The sequence below is a fragment of the Bos javanicus genome, chromosome 8 (assembly GCF_032452875.1).
Source record: "Bos javanicus breed banteng chromosome 8, ARS-OSU_banteng_1.0, whole genome shotgun sequence".
In the NCBI taxonomy this organism is placed as follows: Eukaryota; Metazoa; Chordata; class Mammalia; order Artiodactyla; family Bovidae; genus Bos; species Bos javanicus.
The window spans coordinates 75,478,663-75,503,486 of record NC_083875.1 but is presented as its reverse complement, the minus strand read 5'-3'; the positions used below and the strand labels follow the sequence as shown (position 1 = coordinate 75,503,486).

Sequence of the window (24,824 nt, the reverse complement as noted above, 5' to 3'; positions counted from 1 at the left end):
TTGGTGATGGACAAGGAAGCCTGGCGTGCAGCAGTCCATGGGGTTGCAAAGAGATACGACTGAGTAACTGAACTGAACTGATACATTCGTCTCCTCCCTCTTGAATCTCCCTCCGACTTCCCACCCCATCCCACCCATCTAGGTTGTTACAGAGCACTAGGCTGAGCTCCCTGAAGCATACAGCAAATTTCCACTAGCTATCTATTTTGTTTATGGTAATATATATGATGCTCCTGAACTCTCAATTCATCCCACCCTCTCCTTCCCCCACTCTGTCCACAAGTCTGTTCTCTATGTCTGCCAGCCCTATCTTTAAATCTAAACTAACTAAAAATTTAAAAGGCAGTCCGTTAAGAACAACCCTTTCTTTAGGGAGAATGGAGAATTCTCTGGACCAGGCGCTTAGATTCAGACTTCTGAAAGGCCCTCGAAGCTCCGCCCCGCACAGCCCTGCATGCAAGCCCCGCCCCGCACTGCCCCGCCCCACACGTAGTCCTCACTCCTCTTCCGTACACACCGCCTCCAGAGCGGGCGTCGTTATCGAGCGGAAGTGACGTACGTGAGTCGCCGGAGGTGGCGTTGGTGCGTTGCGCGACTGGGCCTGAGAGTGGAGTGGGGCCTGCGCCCGGAAAGACAACGCTATGTCGATCGAAATCGAGTCCTCCGAGTGAGTCTCATGGTGTCGGATGTTCGCGAAGTGGCCGGGCCGGGAGTCGATGAGTTGAGGGGTGGAAGTTGCTCGAGGGAGGCGTCCGAGAGGTTGGGGAGTGGAGGGGTATTTACTTCCCCACAAAGAAGCTTCTGGGATCTGACTGCTTCAGGGGCGGGCCCACAAGAAAGTAGCGAACGGAAAGCCCAAAGCCCGGTGGAAGGCGGCACGGGGCTAGGGGTAGGACGTGCCTGCAAAATCTGAGTTCTAGCCCTCGCCGACTCCTGATGCGCCCTGAGACTGAGTAGATTAGCCATCCAGTTAGGACTCCGGTCTCATCTGCACAAGGGGGCTGCACGCTTAGCCTTCCCTCTCTTCCTGCCCCCATTGAGCACGGTGGTTTGTTTCCTCCCCTGTGCTTACACGGCCCTCTGGTTTCTTCTGCCTAGCTCTTAATCTGGTATTGTCACCGTTTGCCCACCCTTCTAGCGTATGTCGGCGCCTAGGGGGCTGCTTTTCATCACAGTCTCAGTTCCTAGTACATCGTAGAGGCTCAATAATTGTCTTTGAAATGAAAGAACTACTTGTTTTATCAGGTTCCGTGTGGCGCTGAATTTTGGTTGGCCCGTGAGCTTTGTGTAGCCACAAGGGAGGGACAGAATGTGAAATTGGGCCAGGAGAATGATAGATTTGCGGGAGAGGGGTACTAATGAGTGACTGAAGAAAGTCTCCAGTGAACTTCTCCAGGACTCCATCCTCTACTTGCTCTTGCCAACGCTTAATAATTAAATCGGCAGATTTAACATTTGCGTCATGAGTGTAAGGGAGAGGACTTGTCCTCAAGATCTGCCATAGGAGGAAGGGAGGTTTATTCATTCAGGAAATACTGAAGTCTGCTGTGTACCTGCTCTAGACCCTGGAAATATGGTAGTGAATGAAGCAGACCAAAGTCCTTGCCCTTATAGAAAGAGGAAGGAAAACAGCAGACAAAAGCAGTAAGTAAAATAGGCTTACAGATGGTGGTAAGTGTTGTGGAGAAAAGTTAAATAAAACAAAGAAGGGTGATGGAGAGTGCTGGCGATGAAGACAGCTAGGAGTTGGAAAGGATTCCATACTTCAGACCCTGAATCAAAAGTGAGAACAGGTCATTCTCCCAGCCCTGAGCTGCTGCATGTTCTTTATTATCAATATCAATTCAAATCCCAATCTATCTCCAAAACTTTTAACTCTTATGTATTACACAAAGAAGAAAGTGAATTTGATTTTGGCTCTAGCAAATACGAGTTCTTTGCAAGCATCGTGTCTCATTTGGGGAGTATAAATGGAAGTGTGCTGTGGGGAACAGTGTGGTGCTGGAACAGCAGGGATCCAAGGTGGGGTCTCTTAAAGGCCCATGAAAGAAAAGACTACTGTGAGTAGCAGTATTTAGTTCCCTTATGCAAGAACTATTTTTAAGAAGAGGGGGTTTGCTCTCCTATCCGGGCTATTGGAAGGACTGATGCTGCAGCTCCAATACTTTGGCCACCTGTTGCGAAGAGCCGACTCATTAGAAAAGACTGTGGTGCTGAGAAGGATTGAAGGCAGGAGGTGAAAGGGATGAGAGAGGGCAAGGTGGTTGGATGGCATCACTGACTCAATGAATGGGCATGAGTTTGAGCAAGCTCCAGGAGAAGGTGAAAGACAGGGAAGCCTGGCGTGATGTGGTCCACGGGTTCGCAAAGAGTCAGACACGACCGAGTGACTGAACAATAACAAGATATGCTCACTTCCCACACTGCCACTTTGAATCTTCCTTTTTCCATTTAGCTCTGTTTCCTGGCCAAATCCTTATCTGTAAAATGGACATAAGAGTAAACGCCATCCTCATAGGGTTGTTTTGAGGAGTAACTGAATCCAAAATGCTTAGAACAGTACCTGATATATTGTGAACACTGGTCAAGTAAGCATTGGTCATTGTTTTTTGATTATTTCTCTCCCAGGCAAGAGAATAGACTAAATTCCAATTTGAAATCTCTTCCAATCTGGACAGTGTGACCCCTGATACTCGTGCTGTCCAGTAGAAATTTGCATGAGCCATATGTGTACTTCTAAGGCAAGAGAAGAACAGTGTAGTACAGCAATGTACATGAACTTTTACTGTCTGTATGGAATATTATTCACCAGACTCCTTAATACTAAGCCAAAGATTAAGAAGTTTTAATTGTATATATATTTAACTTGTAAGTTTTCTGTCACATGCTGAAAATTGTTGCTTGTGCTCTCAATATTTGGAGATTGGGTCCTCTTTCCCGTGGGAAAGTGTATTCACATGTTTTTATTTCACTTGTCCTGAAATTTTGGTAATAATGGCAGTGGGTAGGTGTTATTTTTGTGAGGACACATAACTTTGTTTTGAATTTACATCTAATATAGCTCTACTTATTTGTGTTCAACAAATCCCTGTTAAAAAGGTCTCAATTCATATTTTTTTGCTGTCATTTAAAAATGGACCAAACCATCCAGTCATTTAGAGTATTCTGTGTCAATGACTAGACTAGGTTTAAAATATTTTCCTAAAGTGTGCAACAGTGGAATCATATGAATTAACAAGAAACTTGGCATAATAAAAAGATCTCTGACCTTGCAAGTATGAGAGTCTTCTTGGTACTATCTTGTTTTCTAACTGACTTTGAGACACGGGACAAGTTATTTCCCCTCACTGAACCCCAGTTCTACTTACAAGTTCGAAGTAGGAACTAGGTGATCCCCAGGGTCTTCTGTAACTCAGATTCTATGGTGTGGGGGGTGGGGGAGGGAACGTTTTACTCACTTGATAAATGGAAAGCAGGTAGTGAAAGGAGGATGGCTGCAGAGAAAAATAAACTGGGCCTAGTTTTGTGGCACCTTTGGTGAGTGAGGATCCGTGAGCTGAATGACATGCTTGCTTCTTTCAGTGTGATCCGGCTCATTATGCAGTACCTCAAGGAAAACAGTCTACATCGGGCGCTAGCCACCTTGCAGGAAGAGACGACTGTGTCTCTGAATACAGTGGACAGCATTGAGAGTTTTGTGGCTGACATTAATAGTGGCCATTGGGATACTGTTTTACAGGCTATACAGTCTCTGAAATTGCCAGACAAAACCCTTATTGACCTCTATGAACAGGTAAGAGTGGGGATGATGCTGATTCCTGGACCTGGGTTTATTGTGGGCCTCCCTGACCAGAGAGCATCCATAAGCATTTCTGCAAGTCTTTTGGGCTGTCACAGCCCTTAAAATTTACTTTCAAAGCTTGAGTGTTACTCTTTATTTTTTTTTAATGTTTATTTTATTTATTATTTATTTATTTGGCTGCACCGAGTCTTAGTTGTGGCATGCGGGATCTAGTTCATTGATCAGGGATTGAACCAGGGCCCCCTGCATTGGGAGCGTGGAATCTCAGCCACTGGACCAGGGAAGTCCCCAGTACTCCGAATTTTTATCTCTCTTCATGGAAAAGCCAAGATTTCCCTAAATTGATATTATTTCTCAAGTAACCATTAAATGATCTATTCTAACATCAACCATTCGTACACCAAATAGTGTACTGAAGTTTAGTTCTGACACTAACCTCCACTAACCAACCACTAACTTGTTGGTGTAGACCCCACAAGTTAAGGGCTCAGTCCTCTATAGGACTGTCTTTATTTCACACACCAACAGTACATTGATGTCTTGGGCCATCCATGCTTCTGACCAACTGGCCACAAATTTAAGGGTCCTCGTGACCCACTCAGAATTGATATTTCAGTAGAATGATGCAGAACTCAGAAAATGATACAGTGATGATGGCAGTTTTATTATCAAGGGAAGAGATCAGTACCAGCCAAATACACATATAGGGTAAGGTTTGGGAGGGTACTGAACCAGAGTTTCCAGTGCCTTCTCCCCATGGAGTTAGAGTTAGTCTGTCGCCTGGCATTGAAGTATTCATCAACCAGGAAGCTCCAGAGTTTTTCATTCAACCCCCAGTTCTTTGATTTTCTTTGGGGTTGGGCTGGTTCAAAGCATCAACAACCCTCAAATCATGTGGTTGGTCCTAGTGGTAACCAGCTCCTATTCTGAGCCATCTCCGTAGTGCTTAACTAGGTGTGATGCAGAGGGCGCATGAATAGCAAGGGTATTTATCAGTGGGGAGATTCCAAGGTTTTTAGAAGCTCTATGCCGGGAAACCAGCACATAGATCATAAAATTGCTTATCTGTACGACAGAACCGAGTAGACTTTCTGGAAATAAGAATGTTGTGTGGTTTGAAGTAAAAATAGGGAAATGGGTTTGTTTCTTTAAAATCCATGTGGGTTTAGTAATTCTAAAGAAAGTTTTGGTAACAGAAGGACAGTTTCTCTGGAGCCCATGGATATAGTTCCATCTTTAGTCTTCTTTAGCATCTTACATTTGGAATAAGAGACCTGAGAGAGGGGAGATTGGTAGATAAAAGGGAAGGATGGAAGTTATTATTGTATAACTACTTTAGTTGTCTGTGTGAAATTGCCTATAGAAAGGGAAAGGGGCATTTCCTGGTTTGTGATTTGGAAATCACTTTGGCAGACCATTTCTGTGTCAGAAATTGTACTGAAAAAGAAAACAAGCTAAGAGAATGCATTGAAACTGCCACTTTCTTTCAATTTTACAGGTTGTTTTGGAATTGATAGAGCTCCGAGAATTGGGTGCTGCCAGATCTCTTCTGAGACAGACTGACCCCATGATCATGTTAAAACAAACACAGCCAGAGCGGTATATTCACCTGGAAAACCTCTTGGCCAGGTCTTATTTTGATCCTCGAGAGGTAAGACTGATAATGAAAAGAAACTGCTGTTAACTTTGAAAATGTGCAATAATGTGATCTCTTTTTAAACTATGTTATTGGATACTTTTTGTAATTTTGATATAATTTTTACAATGATACTTTTTTGTTTATTTACATTGGTTGAAATTTGCATATGTTAAAGAGGGTAGTCTTGTTCAATTTTCTGAGTATTTGAGGGCCTTCTGTACTGCACACACCCTATCATATAGGATTATGTGTTCAGCAGAAAGTTTATTCTGGTGTTGTTTCCATTATTGGCCTAAGTACCTGCCCAGAAGCCCTGCTCTACTGTTGGTGTGTTCACTGTGCATTTGTGTCCTTAGCTCTTAACCACTGCAGTTTCCTTGCAGTTCTTTTATTTCTTAAAAGCTTATGTTTCTGCTTCTCAGCTGCTTATGCTCCTGGTAGAGCATTATGATTGATACTCTTTTATTCTTCAAAACCCTTAGATATAGTTTCATCCTTTCTCAGCCAGCCTTTTAGCAGAAGCTTGTCTAGCTAGGAGGAAGAAGAATTTAATAGGCCCTGAGTAACAGAAAGTTAGAGTAAACTCAAGAAAACCATGAGGATAAAGGAAGGAGTTTATATTGCCAGGATAGAATTTAAGTTAGAGTTGTTAGAGAACTTCTGGGCTGGGAGTCATTTGACTGAAAGAAATTACTAAAGAATGTAAAAGAATCCTTGGCTTTGCAGATTTTTAAAAAACTGAAAAAACAACTCTGGCTTTTACATAGTTTATTATTATTGACATATATTTATTATTATGAGACTCTGACATATATTTATTATTTATTATTATGAGACTCTTTTCAGAAATAACTGTGGATTGGCTGACCTCAGTTCTGTCTCAGCTCATACTTTTGAAATGCAAGTGGGTAGAATTGAGATGTCATTTTAAAAAACTAATTGATTAATCCCCTGTTTAACTGGGTAGTTTCTTTTTATCTTTTGAATGTTTCTGCTTCATTACTGTTGTTATTTTTAAAAAATAAGCACATTTATATCTTTTTCCATTTCTTGGAAATGATGCTATGCCCCTTTCCTTTTTCAGGCATACCCCGATGGCAGTAGCAAAGAGAAGAGAAGAGCAGCCATCGCCCAGGCCTTAGCTGGGGAAGTCAGCGTGGTGCCTCCATCTCGTCTCATGGCATTGCTGGGTCAGGTAATTAAAGTCTTTGGAACTGAAATTCCTGTGAACTCCTGGTAATGTTTCGTGTGTATAAACTCTATGTATGAGCTAAAGAAATTAACCTAAGAACTGGGAACTATCTATAGAACTGCTTGTACAGATAGCTGTGCCATGCCACATTCATCTTTCCTGGGAGTGGTAGTGCAGATTAGTGGTTAAGGGCATACACTCTGGAGACAGATTTAGAGTAACAATAAAATTTATTGTCCTGTCTTGACATTGTTGATCATCGTGTCAGAACACTGGAACAAATATTTGCCATGGTTAGAATCTGAGCTCTCTCACTTACCAGCTATGCAGTATTGGACACATTACCTAACTTTTTTGATCCCATTTACTCATCATGGTGTTGTACTAAGGATTAAATGAGATAAAATGTACTTAAAGCAATTGTATATTGACTGGCACCTTGTTAAATACGCAGTAAATGGTAGCTGCCAGTGGTGTTTCTTTTTTATTTTTTTAAGCAGTAGTAGTAGTAGTAGCATTGTCATTATTATTTCTAAAGCTATCTAGAGTGATGGACGTTACATAAATAGCAGAGTTAGAAGTCATTAATAGAGATGTAAATATCCTGTTTACACTCAATTTGCATTTTGAAAGGGGCCAAAAAGCTACTGTTAGAGGCTTATAGTGTGTCTGAAATTCAAAAATAAGCTGCTTTATTTCTTAATTAACTTTTTATCGAAGTGATAGATGGGTATAATTGAAGTAGTACCTCAGGGTTTTTAGAGCTTCCTTGGTGGCTCAAATGGTAAAGAATATGGCAGGCCACAGTTCATGGGGTCGCAGAGTCAGATACGACTGAGTGACTAACACTTTGACTTCTCGGGGCTTTTAGTGAGAAAATAGTTCCATCTGCCGTTTTCCACCTTCTTACTTCCCACAACCGTTTTTAACTCTGGCATTTACCTTTGTAGCTGAATATCATGCTTATAATGTCATAGTTTGATTTTTTTTTTTAGAAAAAGTTTTAAACATTAACTGTTGACTTTAGTGGAAGATGATTTCTCTCTTACCTGTTCCCCACAACATGCACACATTCTTCTTTCTCTGGGTTTTCAGTACAGTTATATGACAACTTTTGGTTAAATCATTTCAATGTTTACATTATCTTTACATCAGTATTGCTCATAGACAAAAAATAACTATTTAATTTCTTACGTAATTTTGATGATTCTTTGCAGCAATTGCTTAATTTCTTTCTTTTGCCTAGTTTTCTGTGTAACTTTTGCTTCTTCATCCTGTATCGTTCCAATAAGTGTAAGAATTCTCTCTTTCCCCCTGCTTGCTGATATTTTCCCTGAGGCCCTTCTCTATCTTGTTCTCATGGTTTTCTGCATAGTGATTGTACTGGGAGTTCTTTCATCTTCATATTGAGAGTTTTGGGTCATACTTTTCAGAAATATGTTTTCCTTCTCATAGTTTAGAACCTTGTTTTAATGGAGTACTTCTGGTAACTTCCTAAGAAAGGGTACACAGGGGTAAATTTTTGAGAGTTTGCTTGTGTAAGCAATGTCTCTTACCTCTTTTTTTTTTTTTTGAAGGTTTTAATTGTTTATTCTGAAATACAAGAAAAGTCATAAGAATCCTACCACCCAGAGTTTACATATGCATGTTAACAAATTGTTTTGTTTCATAGAATTTGTGCATCTTTTTTAATGTATATATGAAATATTTTTAATGTTAAGGTCTAATAAAAAAAACTTTTTTTTACTATAGTTAAGAGGTAGTCACATTCAGAATTTCTACAGAAGATAATATCAGGAGAGGCCATGTGTACATTCATTCTACAAGTATTAAGCACCCGATATGTGCCAGGCATTGTTTAGATACTTGTGATGTATCCATGAAATAAAGATGTTTTTCTTGGAGGAGTTTATATTCTTGTAGCAAAGATGGACACTAAATAGTAAACAGCATTTAGTAAATTATGGTATGATAGAAAGTAATGACTGTTGTGCTTAGTCGCTCAGTTGTGTCCAACTCTCTGTGGCCCCATGGACTAGCCCGCCAGGCTCCTCTGTCCATGAGATTATCCAGGCAAGAACACTGGAGTGGCTTTCCATGCTGTCCTCCAAGGTATCTTCCCAACCCAGGGATCGAACCCAGGTCTCCTGCATTACAGCCAGATTCTTCACTGTCTGAGTCACCAGGGAAGCCCAACAATTATTAGGATAAATTAAGAAACTTAGAGGAGATTAAGAGAAGTGAGGCATGGTAAGTACATAGGCAGGTTGCAGATGTTTGCCAGGGGAGAGTGTTCAGTTCAGTTCAGTCGCTCAGTCGTGTCCAACTCTTTGCAACCCGATGGTCTGCAGCACGCCAGGCCTTCCTGTCCATCACCGACTCCTGGAGTTTACTCAAACTCATATCTGTTGAGTCGGTGATGTCATCCAACCATCTCGTCCTCTGTCATCCCCTTCTCCTCCCGCCCTCAATCTTTCTCAGCATCAGGGTCTTTTCAAATGTCAGTTCTTCGCATCAGGTGGCCAAAGTACTGGAGTTTCAGCTTCAGCATCAGTCCTTCAATGAATATTCAGGACTGATTTCCTTTAGGATGGACTGATTGGATCTCCTTGCAGTCCAAGGGACTCGCAAGTGTCTTCTCCAGCACCATAGTTCAAAAGTATCAATTTTTCGGCACTCAGTTTCTTTATAGTCCAACCCTCACATCCATACATGACTACTAGAAAAACCATATCTTTGACTAGACGTACCTTTGTTGGCAGAGTAATGACTCTGCTTGTTAATATGCTGTCTAGGTTGGTCATAACTTTTTTCCCAAGGCGCAAGTGTCTTTTAATTTCATGGCTGCAGTCAACAGCTGCAGTGATTTTGGAGCCCCCCAAAATAAAATCTGTCGCTGTTTCCATTGTTTCCTTATATATTTGCCATGAAGTAATGGGACCAGATGCCATGATCTTAGTTTTCTGAATGTTGAATTTTAAGCCAACTTTTTCACGCTTCTCTTTCACTTTTCATCAAGAGGCTCTTTAGTTCTTCTTCATTTTCTGCCATAAGGGTGGTGTCATCTACATATCTGAGGTTATCGATATTTCTCCTGGCAATTTTGATTCCAGCTTGTGCTTCATCCAGCCCAGCGTTTCTCGTGATGTACTCTGCATAGAAGTTAAAATAAGCAGGGTGACAATATACAGCCTTGATATACTCCTTTTCCTGTTTGGAACCAGTCTGTTGTTCCATGTCCAGTTCTAACTGTTGCTTCCTGACCTGCATACAGATTTCTCAAGAGGCAGGTCAGGTGGTCTGGTATTCCCATCTCTTTCAGAATTTTCCACAGTTTATTGTGATTCACACAGTCAAAGGCTTTGGCATAGTCAATAAAGCAGAAATAGATGTTTTTCTGACATCTCTTGCTTTTCGATGACCCAACGGATGTTGGCAATTTGATCTCTGGTTCCTCTGCCTTCTCTAAAACCAGCCTGAACATCTGGAAGTTCATGGTTCACGTATTGCTGAAGCCTGGCTTGGTGAATTTTGATGATTGCTTTACTAGTGTGTGAGACGAGTGCAATTATGCAGTAGTTTGATCATTCTTTGGCATTGCCTTTCTTAGGGATTGGAATGAAAACTGACCTTTTCCAGTCCTGTGGCCACTGCTGAGTTCTCCAAATTTGCTGGCATATTGAGTGTAGCACTTTCACAGCATCATCTTTTAGGATTTGAAATAGCTCCACTGGAATTCCATCACCTCCACTAGCTTTGTTCGTAGTGATGCTTTCTAAGGCCCACTTGACTTGACATTCCAGGATGTCTGGCTCTAGGTCAGTAATCACACCATTGTGATTATCTGGGTCGTGAAGATCTTTTTTGTACAGTTCTTCTGTGTATTCTTGCCACCTCTTCTTAGTATCTTCTGCTTCTGTTAAGTGCATACTATTTCTGTCCTTAGTTGTGCCCATCTGTGCATGAAGTTTTCCCTTGGTATCTCTAATTTTCTTGAAGAGATCTCTCGTCTTTCCCATTCTGTTGTTTTCCTCTATTTCTTTGCACTGATCACTGAAGAAGGATTTCTTATCTCTCCCTGCTATTCTTTGGAACTCTGCATTCAAATGGGTGTATTTTTCCTTTTCTCCTTTGCCTTTCACTTCTCTTCTTTTCACAGGTATTTGTAAGGCCTCCTCAGACAACCATTTTGCCTTTTTGCATTTCTTTTTCTTGGGGGTGGTCTTGATCCCTGCATCCTGTATAATGTCATGAAGCTCTGTCCATAGTTCTTCAGGCACTCTGTCTATCAGATCTAATCCCTTGAATCTATTTGTCACTTCCAGTGTATAATCCTAAGGGATTTGATTTAGGTCATACCTGAATGGTCTGGTGGTTTTCCTTATTTTCTTCAATTTAAGTCTGAATTTGGCAATAAGGAGTTCATGAACTGAGCCACAGTCAGCTCCCAGTCTTGTTTTTGCTGACTGTATAGAGCTTCTCTATCTTTGGCTGCAAAGGATATACTCAGTCTGATTTTGGTATTGACCAGCTGGTGATGTCTGTGTGTAGAATCTTCTTTTGTGTTGTTGGAAGAGGGTGTTTGCTATGACTAGTGCCTTCTCTTGGCAAAACTGTATCAGCCTTTGCCCTGCTTCATTCTGTACTCCAAGGCCAAAGTTGCCTGTTACTCCAGATATTTCTTAACTTCCTACTTTTGCATTCCAGCCCCCTGTAATGAAAAGGACATGTTTTTTGGGTGTTAGTTCTACAAAGTCTTAATAGGTCTTCATAGAACCATTCAACTTCAGCTTCTTCAGCGTTACTGGTTGGAGCATAGACTTGGATTACTGTAATATTGAATGGTTTGCGTTGGAAATGAACAGAGATCGTTCTGTCATTTTTGAGATTGCATCCAAGTGCTGCATTTCGGACTCTCTTGTTGACTATGATGGCTGCTCCATTTCTTCTAAAGGAGTCTTGCCCACAGTAGTAGATATAAAAGTCATCTGAGTTAAATTCACCCATTGCAGTCCATTTTAGTTCACTGATTCCTAAAATGTCGATGTTTACTCTTCCCGTCTCCTGTTTGACCACTTCCAGTTTGCCTTGATTCATGGACCTAACATTCCAGGTTCCTATGCAATATTGCTCTTTACAGCATCGAACTTTACTTCCATTATCAGTCACATCCACAATTGGGTGTTGTTTTTGCTTTAGTTCCATCTCTTCATTCTTTCTGGAGTTATTTCTCCACTGATCTCCAGTAGCACATTGGGCACCTGCCAACCTGGAGAGTTCATCTTTCAGTGTCCTATCTTTTTGCCTTTTCATACTGTTCATGGGTTCTCAAGACGAGAATTCTGAAGTGGTTTGCCATTCATTCCCTTCTCAGTTCTTGTTAGAACTCTACACCATACCTGTCCATCTTGGGTGGCCCTACACGACATGGCTCATAGTTTAATTGAGTTAGACAAGCCTGTGGTCCATGTGATCAGATTGGTTAGTTTTCTGTGATTGTGGTTTTCAGTCTGTCTGCCCTCTGATGGAGAAGGATAAGAGGTTTATGGAAGCTTCCTGATGGGAGAGACTGACTGAGGGGGAAACTGGGTCTTGTTCTGATGGGCAGGGCCATGCTCAGTAAATCTTTAATCCAATTTTCTGTTGATGGGTGGGGATGTGTTAAGAACACAACAGGAACAGAGCCTTGCTGCTATGTCGCTTCAGTCTCTGTGCGACCCCATAGATGGCAGCCCACCAGGCTCCCCTGTCCCTGGGATTCTCCAGGAAGAACACTGGAGTGGGTTGCCATTTCCTTCTCCAATGCATGAAAATGAAAAGTGAAAATGAAGTTGCTCAGTTGTGTCCAGCCCTCAGCGACCCCATGGACTGCAACCTTCCAGGCTCCTCTGTCCGTGGGATTTTCCAGGCGAGAGTACTGGAGCGGGGTGCCATTGCCTTCTCCGAACAGAGGCTTAGGGTGATGTTTTAAAGAAAGTTATCACTGGTGGGAATGGCATAATTTGATCTGGTGCCCCACACTCTTCCACCATTAATATGGCTAAATTTCATGCCTAGCTCCCAAACTGTGTAGGCAGCAAGAGCATGCTCCATTTGTTGAGAAATTATGCAGAAACTAAAGGAGGGGGTGGGGATGGGATAATGGGTAAGGTAGTTGGTTCATTATTCAGTCAGTCTGTAGTTCTTACACATAGAAATTGAGTCCCCCAAAATAGGAAAACTAGGATGATAGTGCAAGTTACTTTTTTCCTGAATTGTTTTTATTGTTGTTGGTGTGTTAAATCGAAGCATAGTTGATTTTACATTGATGTGTTATTTTCAGGTTGTGGCAAAGTGATGCTGTTTTCTTTTTCTGTCCTTCCCTCCCGCCCTCCCTGTTTCCCCCTCTCTCTCGTTCTCTCTATATATATTTATATATATGTGTATATACATATATAACTGAATATGTATAATTTTTAGATTTTTTTCTATTATAGGTCATTATAAGATGAAGATATTAAATACAGTTCTCTGTGCTATACAGTGGGTCTCTATTCAAGTTTTAAAACTGTTTTCCTCCCTATTGTGTCCCTACTTTCTTTGAGTTCCTTTTTTTCTACCTGTTTGTTTTAGTGCCAGTGTTAAAAAAAAAAAACTTTCCTCAGATTTCAGAGTGAAGCACCGAAAAGCTGGGAACTGTGTGGGAAGGGATGGAAGGTGGAGTTTGAGAATTGATAAGATTGAGTGAAGCTTCTCTTGGACTGATCAACTTTTCCAGAGTATTCCTCTAGTTTCCTGCCTGGGGGTGGAGGTTAAGAGAAATCTCCCTGTTTAGCATACAAGCCTGCACTTAATCCCCCTGTTTTCGTGTAGCTTTTTACTTACACTCTGCCCCTCAGCTCTGCCTTTTTCCGTAGCCCAGGATCTCAGCTTTTCCAGAAAATCGACCATGCAGCTTCTCTTGAAGCTTGGGCAAGGCAGTCGCCTGTTGCATAGGGTTGAGATCGGTTCTGGATGCTAACTGCTCTTCATTCAGATTTTATCATTGCCATATGCCCTGCCTTGTCCTTGAGGGGGTGTGTGGTGCCTTCAATTCCTAAGCTTTTTTGGAATTTGCAGGGTAGTTTGGCTTACTGCTTATGGCTTCTTCATTCCCACCTTGCGTAATTAGGTTTCATTTTTATCTGTTCTTCTTGGTTTCCAAGCTGGTCCATTCTCTTTGCGGCTTCTTAAATTTAACGTTTTTCTTCTGCTGTTACTTTTTTCATTCTCTGTGTCTTTTGGGGTTATGTACCTTTTTTATTCCTTTATTATTGTCACTTCAAGTGGGGTTTCTAGAAAGAGTGGAAATAAACTCATGTTGTCCTCCACATTTAATTGGTTAGATACGAGGAGTGAGTGAGGCTTTCATTCTGGGTGCTCTTTTAGGATTCTGGCTTCACTGACTTGGTAGAGAATATAAAAAGAAGGGCAAGTTTGTTAGGATGGAATAAGAGACTGGATGAAGCAGACCATCAGTTTGGGATGTACTAATTTTGAAGTTCCTATCAGACATACAAGTGGAGATGTCCAGTGTATGTGCTGGGATTTGTGACTCTGAACTTCAACTTTGAGGTTTTGGCTATGGCTATAGATTTGGAAATTGCAGTGGTAATTGAAGCCATATATGAAAATATGACTACCTAGGAAAAGCAGGTAGACTAAGAAGAGTAAAAATTTGAGAAGAAAGCCATAGAGAACACTTAAAGTCCATAGGATAAACAGACGGGAACAACCAGAGAGATGAAAAGGGAAACCAAGAAGAATAGGGTTAGAAAAAGCAATAGGAGTTTCAAGCAGATGAGAGGTTATTGTAGTTGAGAGCAGCCAAGAGCATGGAGAAGATTAGGGTCACAAAGGGAGTCTGGTTTTGGTCACAGGGATATCTGAGGTGCACTTCCAGTGGAAAGATGGGGACAGAAGCTATGTTATAGCAAGTTAGAAGCAAATTAACTGAGGTGTGAAGACAGCAAGTATAGGTGACTTATGAAGGTTGGTAGTTAAAAGAAGGAGATGAGGGTAATGTAGAAGGAAGAGGGCCATAGTAGCTGAAAAGCAGAGGGTAAGAGAGGGGTTTTTGTTTTTTCCTTTAAAAGATGGGAGTGATTTGAAACTGCTGTAGACTAAAGGTAAAGAGTGCAGAGAGTACCCATTGATTGGAGATAAGTCAAGTCTTCTGGTCATTACAGTAAAATATGAAAAATAAGCAAAATATGGACTTTGAAAAGAAAAAACTGTAGAAACATTAAATATTTCAACTATAGTGGTTAAAGAATTAAATTGAAAATTTAGTAAATTTGTGAGATATAAAATATTCAGAAGTTGATTGCATTTCTGTATATCAGCACTAGCCAGTTCAAATATTCAGTGAAAACAGAGTTCTTGTTTATACAATATAAAAATTCTAGCCCTAACTTTGTGGGAAAAAAATGATTTCCTTTTTTTAAAAAAGGAGAATCCTTTCAAAGCTTCCAGGAGAAATAAATTTGAGAAGATGATAAAACATTGATTTTCTTGGATAGGACTGACGGTTGATACCAGTTCATAATAGGTTTAGAAATGTATCACAAAGATTCTAGTATTCATCTGGAAATATAAACTTAGAGAAGTATATTCATCGAAGAAATTTTGGGAAGAAGAATGTTGAACATATTAGCCCTAGAAATAGTGAAGCGTTTAACAGAGGTTCGTAGTTTAAATCATTTTGATAGTTAGCATCCAGTGCAACAGCACAAGAAATTGACCCTATTATTTATCAGAATTCAGTAGATGGTAATGAGACTGTCACAGAATCTACGGACAGGAAGAATTATTTAGCGTATGGTATTGGGGCCCCTACTTTAGAATAGGGGAGAAATGTCAGATCAGAGTCCTCTCTCATATTTTATAATCATAATTTCAGATATATATTTTAAGAATATAGATCAAGTTAGGTAGTGATGTATCAGACCTCCTATTACAGGACTTCCTGTTATTAGGGAGTAGACACCAAGGTTAATGTCAACAAATTTCATTACTTGAGAGTTTAACTTAGATGAAACCTTTAAAAGCTGTAATAAATAAATAGGTAGATTGGGAAAAAAAATTCTTTTGGGGAAATACGAAGATACAATATCTTGATCACATTAAAAAGCTTACAAATTGATAAAAAAAAATGTGAGCCAACAGTAGATAAGTGAACAAAGAGCATGAGTAAACAGTTAACAGAAGAAGTATATGTCATTAACAAACATGTATTAATAGAAAAGGTCAGACTAATCAGAGAATTTACTAAAGTAGGGCATAATTTCCCACTCGTTAGAGTTTTTAAATGACATCCAAAATTATTGAGTTTTGTTGATAAAACAAAGGGAAAAGAGAATAAACACTGATCATGTCCCTGTGTTATGTAACATATATTGTTTCATCCCTTCATCAACTCTAGGAATTAGGCTTTTTTCTGGACTTTCAGTTGGCAAATCAGGGATTCAGAATAGCTTAGTTGACAAACTAGGGCCGTCTGTCTCCAAAGTCCATGGTTTTTCCATTCCCTATAATGCAGTTGTGATTGCTATTGTAGTTGTGGTTTTTTGGGAAAACATTTTGGTAGTGTGTCTAAAGAGCCTTAGCCATTTGTGTTCTTTTTTCAATTCAGTAATTTCTGTTCTAGGAATCTATTCTGGGGGGGGGGAATATCCTGATAATAGAAAAAGCCTTACATCCAAGGCTATTCATTGCAGCATTATTTAGATGAGTGCAAAAATTAGAAGAAATGTAAATGTCCATTAATATATTAAATAAGCTATGAAACATCCACTAGTAGAGAATATAATGTTAGAATAGAAAATGTTAGTTTGTTTGTTATGTCATAGCATGATATAATGATAGGTGAAAACAGGGTATAAAATTTTACGTAAGGTATAATTACAGCTATATAAATTAAACATGTTGGGGGGAAATACTAAAAGGTAACATATGCAATGCTAATTGTAGCTGTGTTTGGATGTTGGGAACTATGGGAAATTTTTGTTTTTCAAATTTTATTTATAATAGGAGTCACATCTATTAAGAAAATGGCTGTAGAAACTTGGACCCATTGGCTCTGAGAATCCCCTTCCACCTTGAGATCAACCTCTGGTCCTAGAACACACAGAATAGCCCAGGCTGTGTTGTGTTTGGATGGCCAGAGATGGTGGGTCTGGATAACTCATACTTCCTGTGAACCTCACCCTTTCAGGCTTTGAGTAATCAGGACTAGGTTTTAAAAGCACCCAAGTGGATTTCTTTTCTCATAGGCATTGAAGTGGCAGCAGCACCAAGGATTGCTTCCTCCTGGCATGACCATAGATTTGTTCAGAGGCAAAGCAGCTGTCAAAGATGTAGAAGAAGAAAAGTTTCCTACACAGCTGAGCAGGCATATTAAGGTAGGATCCTTCGACCGCCCAGTTGGTAATCACTTGTTGGGAACTCAGTGTATGCTTGCTCAGCCTGGCCCTGTGCCAGTAGCTTGGGTTGGGGAGTGGAAGTCATTCTTCAGCTCTGACAACATTCATGGTTACTGCTAGTGACCACTGAGGTCCCCCTGTGGCCTGGCAGTGGCACACCTCAGCTGCATTACCAAGTGGACATTCATTGGATGTTGACCCATCATCTGCCCTTGGACTTTCTCCCAGGAATCCTGCATTTGGAAAAATGCTTTAGCTCTCAGGTTAAGCCTGGGACTAAAAACCATGAACTCTGTTACGTAATTTTCCTGTTCAACATTTGTGTTTTTGCCTGCTATATGTTTGGCAAAGGACCAGGCCTGGATTGGAAAGTGGGCTTCAGTGGTGTTTGAGGAAAATAATTTTATCATCTTAATGGCTGGTACTTGGTGTTTTTTTGCGTTTTTTTTTTTTTCTTTCTGAGACTTTTCTAGTGAAAAGCATAATGAATTAATTGTTGCAGTTCCCAGAATTATAACTGTATTTACTACTTCGCCATCTCCTTTTTATTCCTTTTTATTACAATTTCTTTTTGGATTTGTGCTCTGATTGAGTTTATAGATTTAAAAGTATTTCATAACATCTTTGGCTTAGTATTTTGAATTTGTCTTTTCTGGATTATATGTTATGACTTGCATATAAAGATAGTTTTGAGCAGCACTTGTATTTACCTTGGCAAAACCCTGCGACAAATAGAAATCCATTAAATTATGCTGCTGGACGAAGATTTTCTGTTTTAAACACTTCCTTTTGGGGCATTTAAAATGAGACTCATAATAGAGCTTTTCTCTGTTCTCATCTGTCTAATGTACTGTAGTTTCCATCTGTTAATGGCAAAATCAATGCTGATAAATGCTCCAGATACATTTCCCAAGCATTTCTATCGGCTCTAATTAGTTCTCTTAGAGTTAGTCACATGTTATCGCTTGTTTAGATGAAGGTCATGAAAAGAAACAGTGATAAAAAATTTGTTTAAAAAATAGTGTAGAAAAACAACCATTTATTTTGAAAAAATGAATTTTTCCCCCAGATTAAAAAAAAAATAGGAACATATGGCATACTAAGTGTGAAAATCATGTTAACAGTGACTGATTCTGGTAAAAACTTACTGTTTGAGTTAACAGGATTATTTGTTTTAAGTCCCTTGCTAAAATAGTTTTTTTTTGTTTTTCTTTGGAAATACCAATGTCATTAAAAAAAAAATCAAATTAGTTTCAGTGGTGAACCTCAGTGTTAAACTGGTTGGAGAGAATATATCAAGCATTTCTTTGTGTCTGGGTACAGAAACACCCTTCCAAACTCCATAATATAGGCTGGCTATGGCTCTGTGCTAGGGCCGAGCTCTCAAAAGATTAAAATGGGAACTGTTTTAAGGCCACTAGATAAAAATGCATCTGTTTCATTGTTTCATTTGAAACAGTTTGGTCAGAAATCACATGTGGAGTGTGCTCGATTTTCTCCAGATGGTCAATATCTGGTTACTGGGTCTGTTGACGGATTCATTGAAGTATGGAACTTTACGACTGGAAAAATCAGAAAGGTAAATATTTTAAATATATTAATTTTTCTAGTAGGAGAATTATCTGTTATTGTTTTTAAGTTATCTGTTATAGTTACAATTTAAATTTACTTTTTGAATGGGTAAGATGTACATCTGATAAAACATTTTCTAAAACAGAACAGTTATTCAGTAAAGGCTCTTGTTCCCCACTTTTGTCCCTCAGCCAGTCAGTTCCCTTCTTTGGTGCACCCAGAGTTACCACTTTCTTATGTAATCTTTATGGAATATTCTATGTGTATATGTAAGCAGTTGCTTATTGTTTGTAGTCTAACCTTTTAGTAGTACTAATTGCATTCCTCTCATCATGAATGAAGTGGAATATCTTTATATGTGAAAAGCCACCAGTATTTCCTAGTCTGTGAAGTCTGTTCATATCCTTTGCCCATTTCTCTTTTGGACTACTTCTTACTGATTTGTAAGAGCTCTTTGTAGTTTGAGGAAATCAACTTTGGTAATATGCATTGCAAATATTTTTCAGCTTTGACTTTTGTCTTTTGACTTAATGTATGGTTTTGCTTTATACAGGTAACAGTTTTTTGTATCATCATATTTTATCCATCTTTTTTCCCATGATTTAGTCAAATACTTCTGTGTTTCTTTTTGTGTTTAATTTTTGATCCATCTGGCATTTGATTAGGGTGATAAAATTGGCATAGATCCAGCTTAACTTTCCCAAATAGCTACTTAGTGACTAACCACTGATTTAAAATGTAATCTTTATGATAGAGTACTAAATTCCACTCCATGTGTAGTGGATTTATGAGTGGTTTTCACTTTCTACATTGTATAATTCTTTACAGTTTGCCTTTTTTTTTTTTAAACCATGAAACAGCCTCACTTTATAATTAGAAAAAATAAAGATATTTCATTATGAACAGTAATGGATGATAAAAGAAAAATATCAAATACAATAATCAATACATGATTTTAGGAAAGGTAGGTGACTACAGAAAAATGTTTCTCATGTCATACCGTTAAATAAATTCAGATTTATTAAAGATGTACAATATGAAACTGTAGGGGAATTTTGCTGAGAAAGGATTAGTAAGCAAAAGATGTAAGCTGTTACATTTGTATTTTTTATAATACTTATTTGAATTGTGTAAAAAAGGTACTCCCAGTGTTATCAGTTGTTCATCAGGATAATGTGCATGACACTGCTATTTGCTTTGGAGATTTAATCAGCAGTCTACCATCCTGCTTCCAGTAAGTTTGTAGAGACCTGGGATAACTGGTGTTTTTGTGATATTTTGATAATTGCTTATCATTGTTTCCTTTAGGATCTTAAGTACCAGGCACAGGATAACTTTATGATGATGGATGATGCTGTTCTCTGTATGTGCTTCAGCAGAGATACAGAAATGTTAGCAACTGGTGCCCAAGATGGAAAAATCAAGGTATGAATTAGAGGCATGAACTCTTATATGTAGACATTTTGCGAGTTCTGTGACAAGTTAGTCCCTAATAGGGTTTTTTTTACCTACTCTTTATTGAGCATCAACTTTATGCTAGTCACTTTAGTTTTTCTTATTTAATCCCAATAATAACTCTGCTTACAGAGGCCCAGTAATTTAAAGTCACACAGTTGGTAATAGATTTGGGACTTCAGATCTGCTCGTGCCCTTTCTGCTGTGCCACCATAGCTTACCTTATTTGGTGTGTTTTGCTTTGGGGTGGTGGTCTGCAAATGCTTAGCAGTGATCAGCTGTGGCTTGTATTTAATTGCTGGTCAAATACCCTGGGCTAGATAAAATACAGAAATGGTCTCTGCTAAGTGAACTTAGAGTCTAAATTTTTGCTTTAATAATTTAAAAGGAAAGAGGTTTAAGTTTCAGAGGATTCAAGTTGTCATTGTACTTTGAGAACCTGACATATCATATTCAGCCATTGGCATGCATTTTTAATGCTGTTTTTAGTACCTTAGTGAGCCTTGTATTTTGCCTGGCTCTGCAGGGTAGGAGTGGGACATGGGACACTGTATTTATAAGTTTTTACTATTCTTCTTTTTAAAAAAATAAAGGTATGGAAGATTCAGAGTGGACAGTGTTTAAGGAGATTTGAAAGGGCACACAGCAAAGGTGTCACCTGTCTAAGCTTCTCTAAGGATAGCAGTCAGATCCTTAGTGCCTCTTTTGACCAGACAATTAGGTAAGTAAGAATCTCCAAATTGCCCTCACTTTTGTTTGATATGATGAAACTTCAGAGGGAGGTAGTAGTTAGTGATTTCTGTGTTTTCACCAGGATTCCTTTATATGGACAGTGAGGGAATAAATGAGTAATAAATACATGTGAGACCTTATTTCCCCAAAATACAGCTGACACAGTGCTATTGTGTCGTCCATTTGGGTCTCTACCCAGAAGAGAGATCAGAAGGGGATTTTAGCACCGCTTCATGTTTCTCAAAGTGTGGTCTATGGACCCACCTGCATCAGAGTCACCTTAGAGAGCATGTGACAAATACAGATTCCTTGGACCCAGCAGAGACCTAGAAGTCTGTCACTGAACAGAAGCTTGTGGTATCAATAGCATATTTTTTTCCAGTCTCTCTGCAGAGCTTTGTTTTTGTTTTTGTTTGATTGTTAGACATAAGGAAAATACTACTCCATACATAATTGTGTAGTCCCTGTTCTTAATATTTTAACATGAGCTTCTGTAATTCATCTAAAATGCTTTCAACACTTGGTTCCAACCACAGTATATAGGATATTAATTGCTCTTTTCATTTGCTTTTATTTGTGATAGAATTCATGGTTTAAAATCTGGAAAAACCCTGAAGGAATTCCGTGGCCATTCCTCCTTTGTTAATGAAGCCACCTTTACACAGGATGGACATTATATTATCAGTGCATCCTCTGATGGCACTGTAAAGGTTAAGTATTTGCTACTGATGTTATTTGGGGTGTCTATTCCATTTTTTCTATTTTGCCCTTTGAGGAGTTTTCAGTGGTGATAAGGTGAAAGTTATGGTGGCTAAACCTCTTTACACTGTATTTTAGCCATAATTGAGATCTGTGACAATAATCATAGTCTGCGGGTAATTCCTGTTGGCCTAGGACCTCAAATCTCAAACCTACAGGCTATATGATACGTAGGAAAAGGTGTAGAGTTCTAAACTTAAGTCAACTCCTGTTTACAGGACTTTGTGACTTTGCCACAAAGTCAAATGGCCTTGCCTGCAACAGTCAAATTCACGAAGGGCTCAGTGGCAGAATAAATAGGTCTCTTTTATTGCACAGCTTCACCCCACACCCAGCCCCCCACGTTAGGACCTTTCTGATAGCATTAATGAGGAATAAGATGGGTGTAGAGTAGAACTAAGTCCTCTTAGTTACTTGCTATCTTCATCTCTCAGCTGAAAGTAATAGATCTTCAGTTTTAAGAGATTTAGTTATTTCAAGAGAGGGCATCATTTCCTAGAAAAGATGGGCAATCCAAATTGAAAATTGCTAGAGATCTTTGAGACACTCCATTTACATTGTACATCTGCTTTTGAATTGCCTTTTGTAAGTGAATGTTCTCTGGCAGAAGACCTAAACATCCTAACACAGATCCCTAACAGTCAGACCCCTTTCTGTGATGGCTTGGGAATTGAACCAGAAATTTGAAGGTAGGAGATGTACCCTTCCTCAGGATGAAACAGAAATACAGAGTTCTTGGTGCTTTAGTCATGGGGTTTGCCCTCTCTGTGCTGTGAATATGGGCCTTACAGCCTATAGGACTGTGAGGTGGCTTGTACAGGTCTCTTTGTTTTGTAGTCTTTACCTTTAGTTTTTTGCAGTAGGTGGGGTAAAATATCTCACTGACTTTTTGGACAGAAAACTCTAGAAGTCCCTTGATCACCGAAATGTTCATTTCTCCCCTAGGTCGCTGGGCTTTAGAGAGGCAATTGGGGGAGATGATAACAGTATTTATTAAGGAAATAAATATTGAGACAACTAGTGGGGCAGCTATTTCCTCCTTTTTCTAGGTATTTATTCAACACCCATTTTGTGCTAGGCTTCATTGAAGGCACAGGAGAAACACAGCATAGTCATGCCTTTGAGGTTTTTATATCATCACTACTCATGATGTGAGTAGTGTCCAGACACAGGCAACAGTTGGTTCATCCCTTCTCTAAGCATGTCTCAGATTTCAGTAACTATGATGTCTGATTATCTGCGTCAGTTCATAATAGTTCAGAAGGGCAAGGTAAAAAGCATTAGGGTGGAGAACTATTAGAAGAGGTATTGGACTGGGAGAGGTCATACAGGTGGCCAAGAGTAGCCTCTGCTTCATGGATCCTCGCTTGTGGCTGTTGACATTGTGACTTCTGTGGAGTGGTTCTCAGTACAAACTGAATCATTTGTGGAGCTTTTAAAAAAATAAAGCTACATACATCCCACCCTAGACCCACCAAATTTGAATCTCAGCATCCTGAGTATACAAATCTAAAAAACCCTCATTTCATTTTGATGTCCAGAGACCGGGTAGCTTTCTGGTTGTTTATGACAGTAGCATTGTTGACACATAGCTAATTTCAAAGTTAGGAAGCTTGTTAGCCAAGGGAAATTTTGTAGGAAAAGAGCATAAATTTTAAGAGTTTTATTATTTAGCTTTCTAATTTTTTGTTATTTTTATCAGTTAATCAGCAAATAGAGGAGTTCTTTTGTATATGGCAATGCTAGGTATTTGGACTGTAAGCAGCTTTTTTTTTTTTTTTAAGTCCTTTTTTTTCTTTTAAAGTAACTTAATTTTCAACCCCCAGACTTTAGAAATTGCTGCACTTCCCCCCCCTAAATGTTTATGCCTTATGTTTCGGTGTTGTAGATCTGGAACATGAAGACCACAGAATGTTCAAATACCTTTAAATCCTTGGGCAGCACTGCTGGGACAGACATCACTGTCAACAGTGTGATCCTGCTTCCTAAAAACCCAGAGCACTTTGTGGTTTGCAACAGATCCAACACAGTGGTCATCATGAACATGCAGGGACAGGTGAGTGCTCAGACTGTGCCTTTCCTTGGGCCCTGTGGGCAGTTCCCTAGTCAGAGACACTTGGTCCTACACTTTCAGTGAAGTATCAGCTATCAGTTCACCACTCAGAAAACCAGATACACTGTTTTTTAGACACTTATTTAAATTTTAAATTCTACTGTCTACAAAGCATCTTTCTGGCATCTCAAAAGTTAGCTCCTTTCCCTGGAATGTTTGTATACTATGGTCTTTCTTTTGCATCCTTTGGATAAATTAAATTCTCTCTTTTTTTTAGTTTGTTTTTTTGGCTGCTCTGGGTCTTCGTTGCTGCATGTAGGCTTTTTCTAGTTGTGGCGAGCAGGGGCTACTCTCCAGTTGAAGTGCATAGGATTCTCATTATGGTGGCTTCTTGCTGTGGAGCGCAGGCTCGAGCAGCCGAGCTTTAGTTGTTGCCGCTCACAGGCTATGCAGCAAGGTCTCAGTAGTTGTGGCACACAGGCGTAGTTGCCCCTTGGCATGTGGGATTGAACCTGTGTCCCCTACAGGTGGCAGGGGATTCTTAACCACTGGATCACCAGGGAAGTCCCCTGGTTTGTCTTTAAACCTTCTTCAGAACCTCACTGAAGATTTTAAGGTATAACAGTCCCTCTGTGAGGGAAGGAGACATAGTACGTGGATTAAGAGTTTGGGATATCTGTTAGCTACCACATGATCTAAGGTGGAACTCCAGTAGAAGAGCAACAGTGTCTTCATGATGTGTGTTCGTAATCAGAACACCTGCTGGTTCCCAAAGAACCTCACTTTTGTAGCCCCAGGGACATGAGGAGTATCAAAGTTGAGGTCTCAAGCCCTTGGATGTGTTGTGATGCTACTGAAATGTTGACCTGGGCACTTGGGGATCTTGCTGAGCATGGAGAAGACCCAGGGGCTGGTGTATGGAACTGTCTTTCCATTGCTTAAGTCCCTATAAAAGATAAATCGGTGGTGACGAACCCATGGTTGAGATGGCTGATCCTCAGTACTGCTGGGACACTGCATAATAGCCACAGCTGCCCACTTCTTAGTTTTCTGCTTGACCTTTTGTGTGTGTGTGTGTGTGTGTGTGTAGCAGAGTTTTATTAAGTATAAAGAAGACAGAGAAAGCTTCTGACATAGACATCAGAAGGGGGATGGAGAGTGTAGTCTTATCAAGACCT

The 24,824-nt window shown here is 39.7% G+C and overlaps 1 protein-coding gene across 1 annotated transcript in view; it reads left to right on the top strand.

Annotated features, from left to right (window-relative positions):
- Positions 1–529: 529 nt before the first annotated feature.
- SMU1 (SMU1 DNA replication regulator and spliceosomal factor) overlaps positions 530–24,824 on the top strand; it is a 32,574-nt gene continuing 8,279 nt past the window's right edge. Inside the window, exons 1-10 of the mRNA XM_061425918.1 lie at positions 530–667; positions 3,583–3,793; positions 5,301–5,453; positions 6,526–6,636; positions 16,926–17,054; positions 18,535–18,654; positions 19,956–20,072; positions 20,696–20,823; positions 21,418–21,544; positions 23,482–23,649. Of these exons, the coding sequence (XP_061281902.1) occupies positions 642–667; positions 3,583–3,793; positions 5,301–5,453; positions 6,526–6,636; positions 16,926–17,054; positions 18,535–18,654; positions 19,956–20,072; positions 20,696–20,823; positions 21,418–21,544; positions 23,482–23,649 (1,290 nt within the window). The 5' untranslated portion in view covers positions 530–641. The remainder of the gene's footprint in view (positions 668–3,582; positions 3,794–5,300; positions 5,454–6,525; positions 6,637–16,925; positions 17,055–18,534; positions 18,655–19,955; positions 20,073–20,695; positions 20,824–21,417; positions 21,545–23,481; positions 23,650–24,824) is intronic.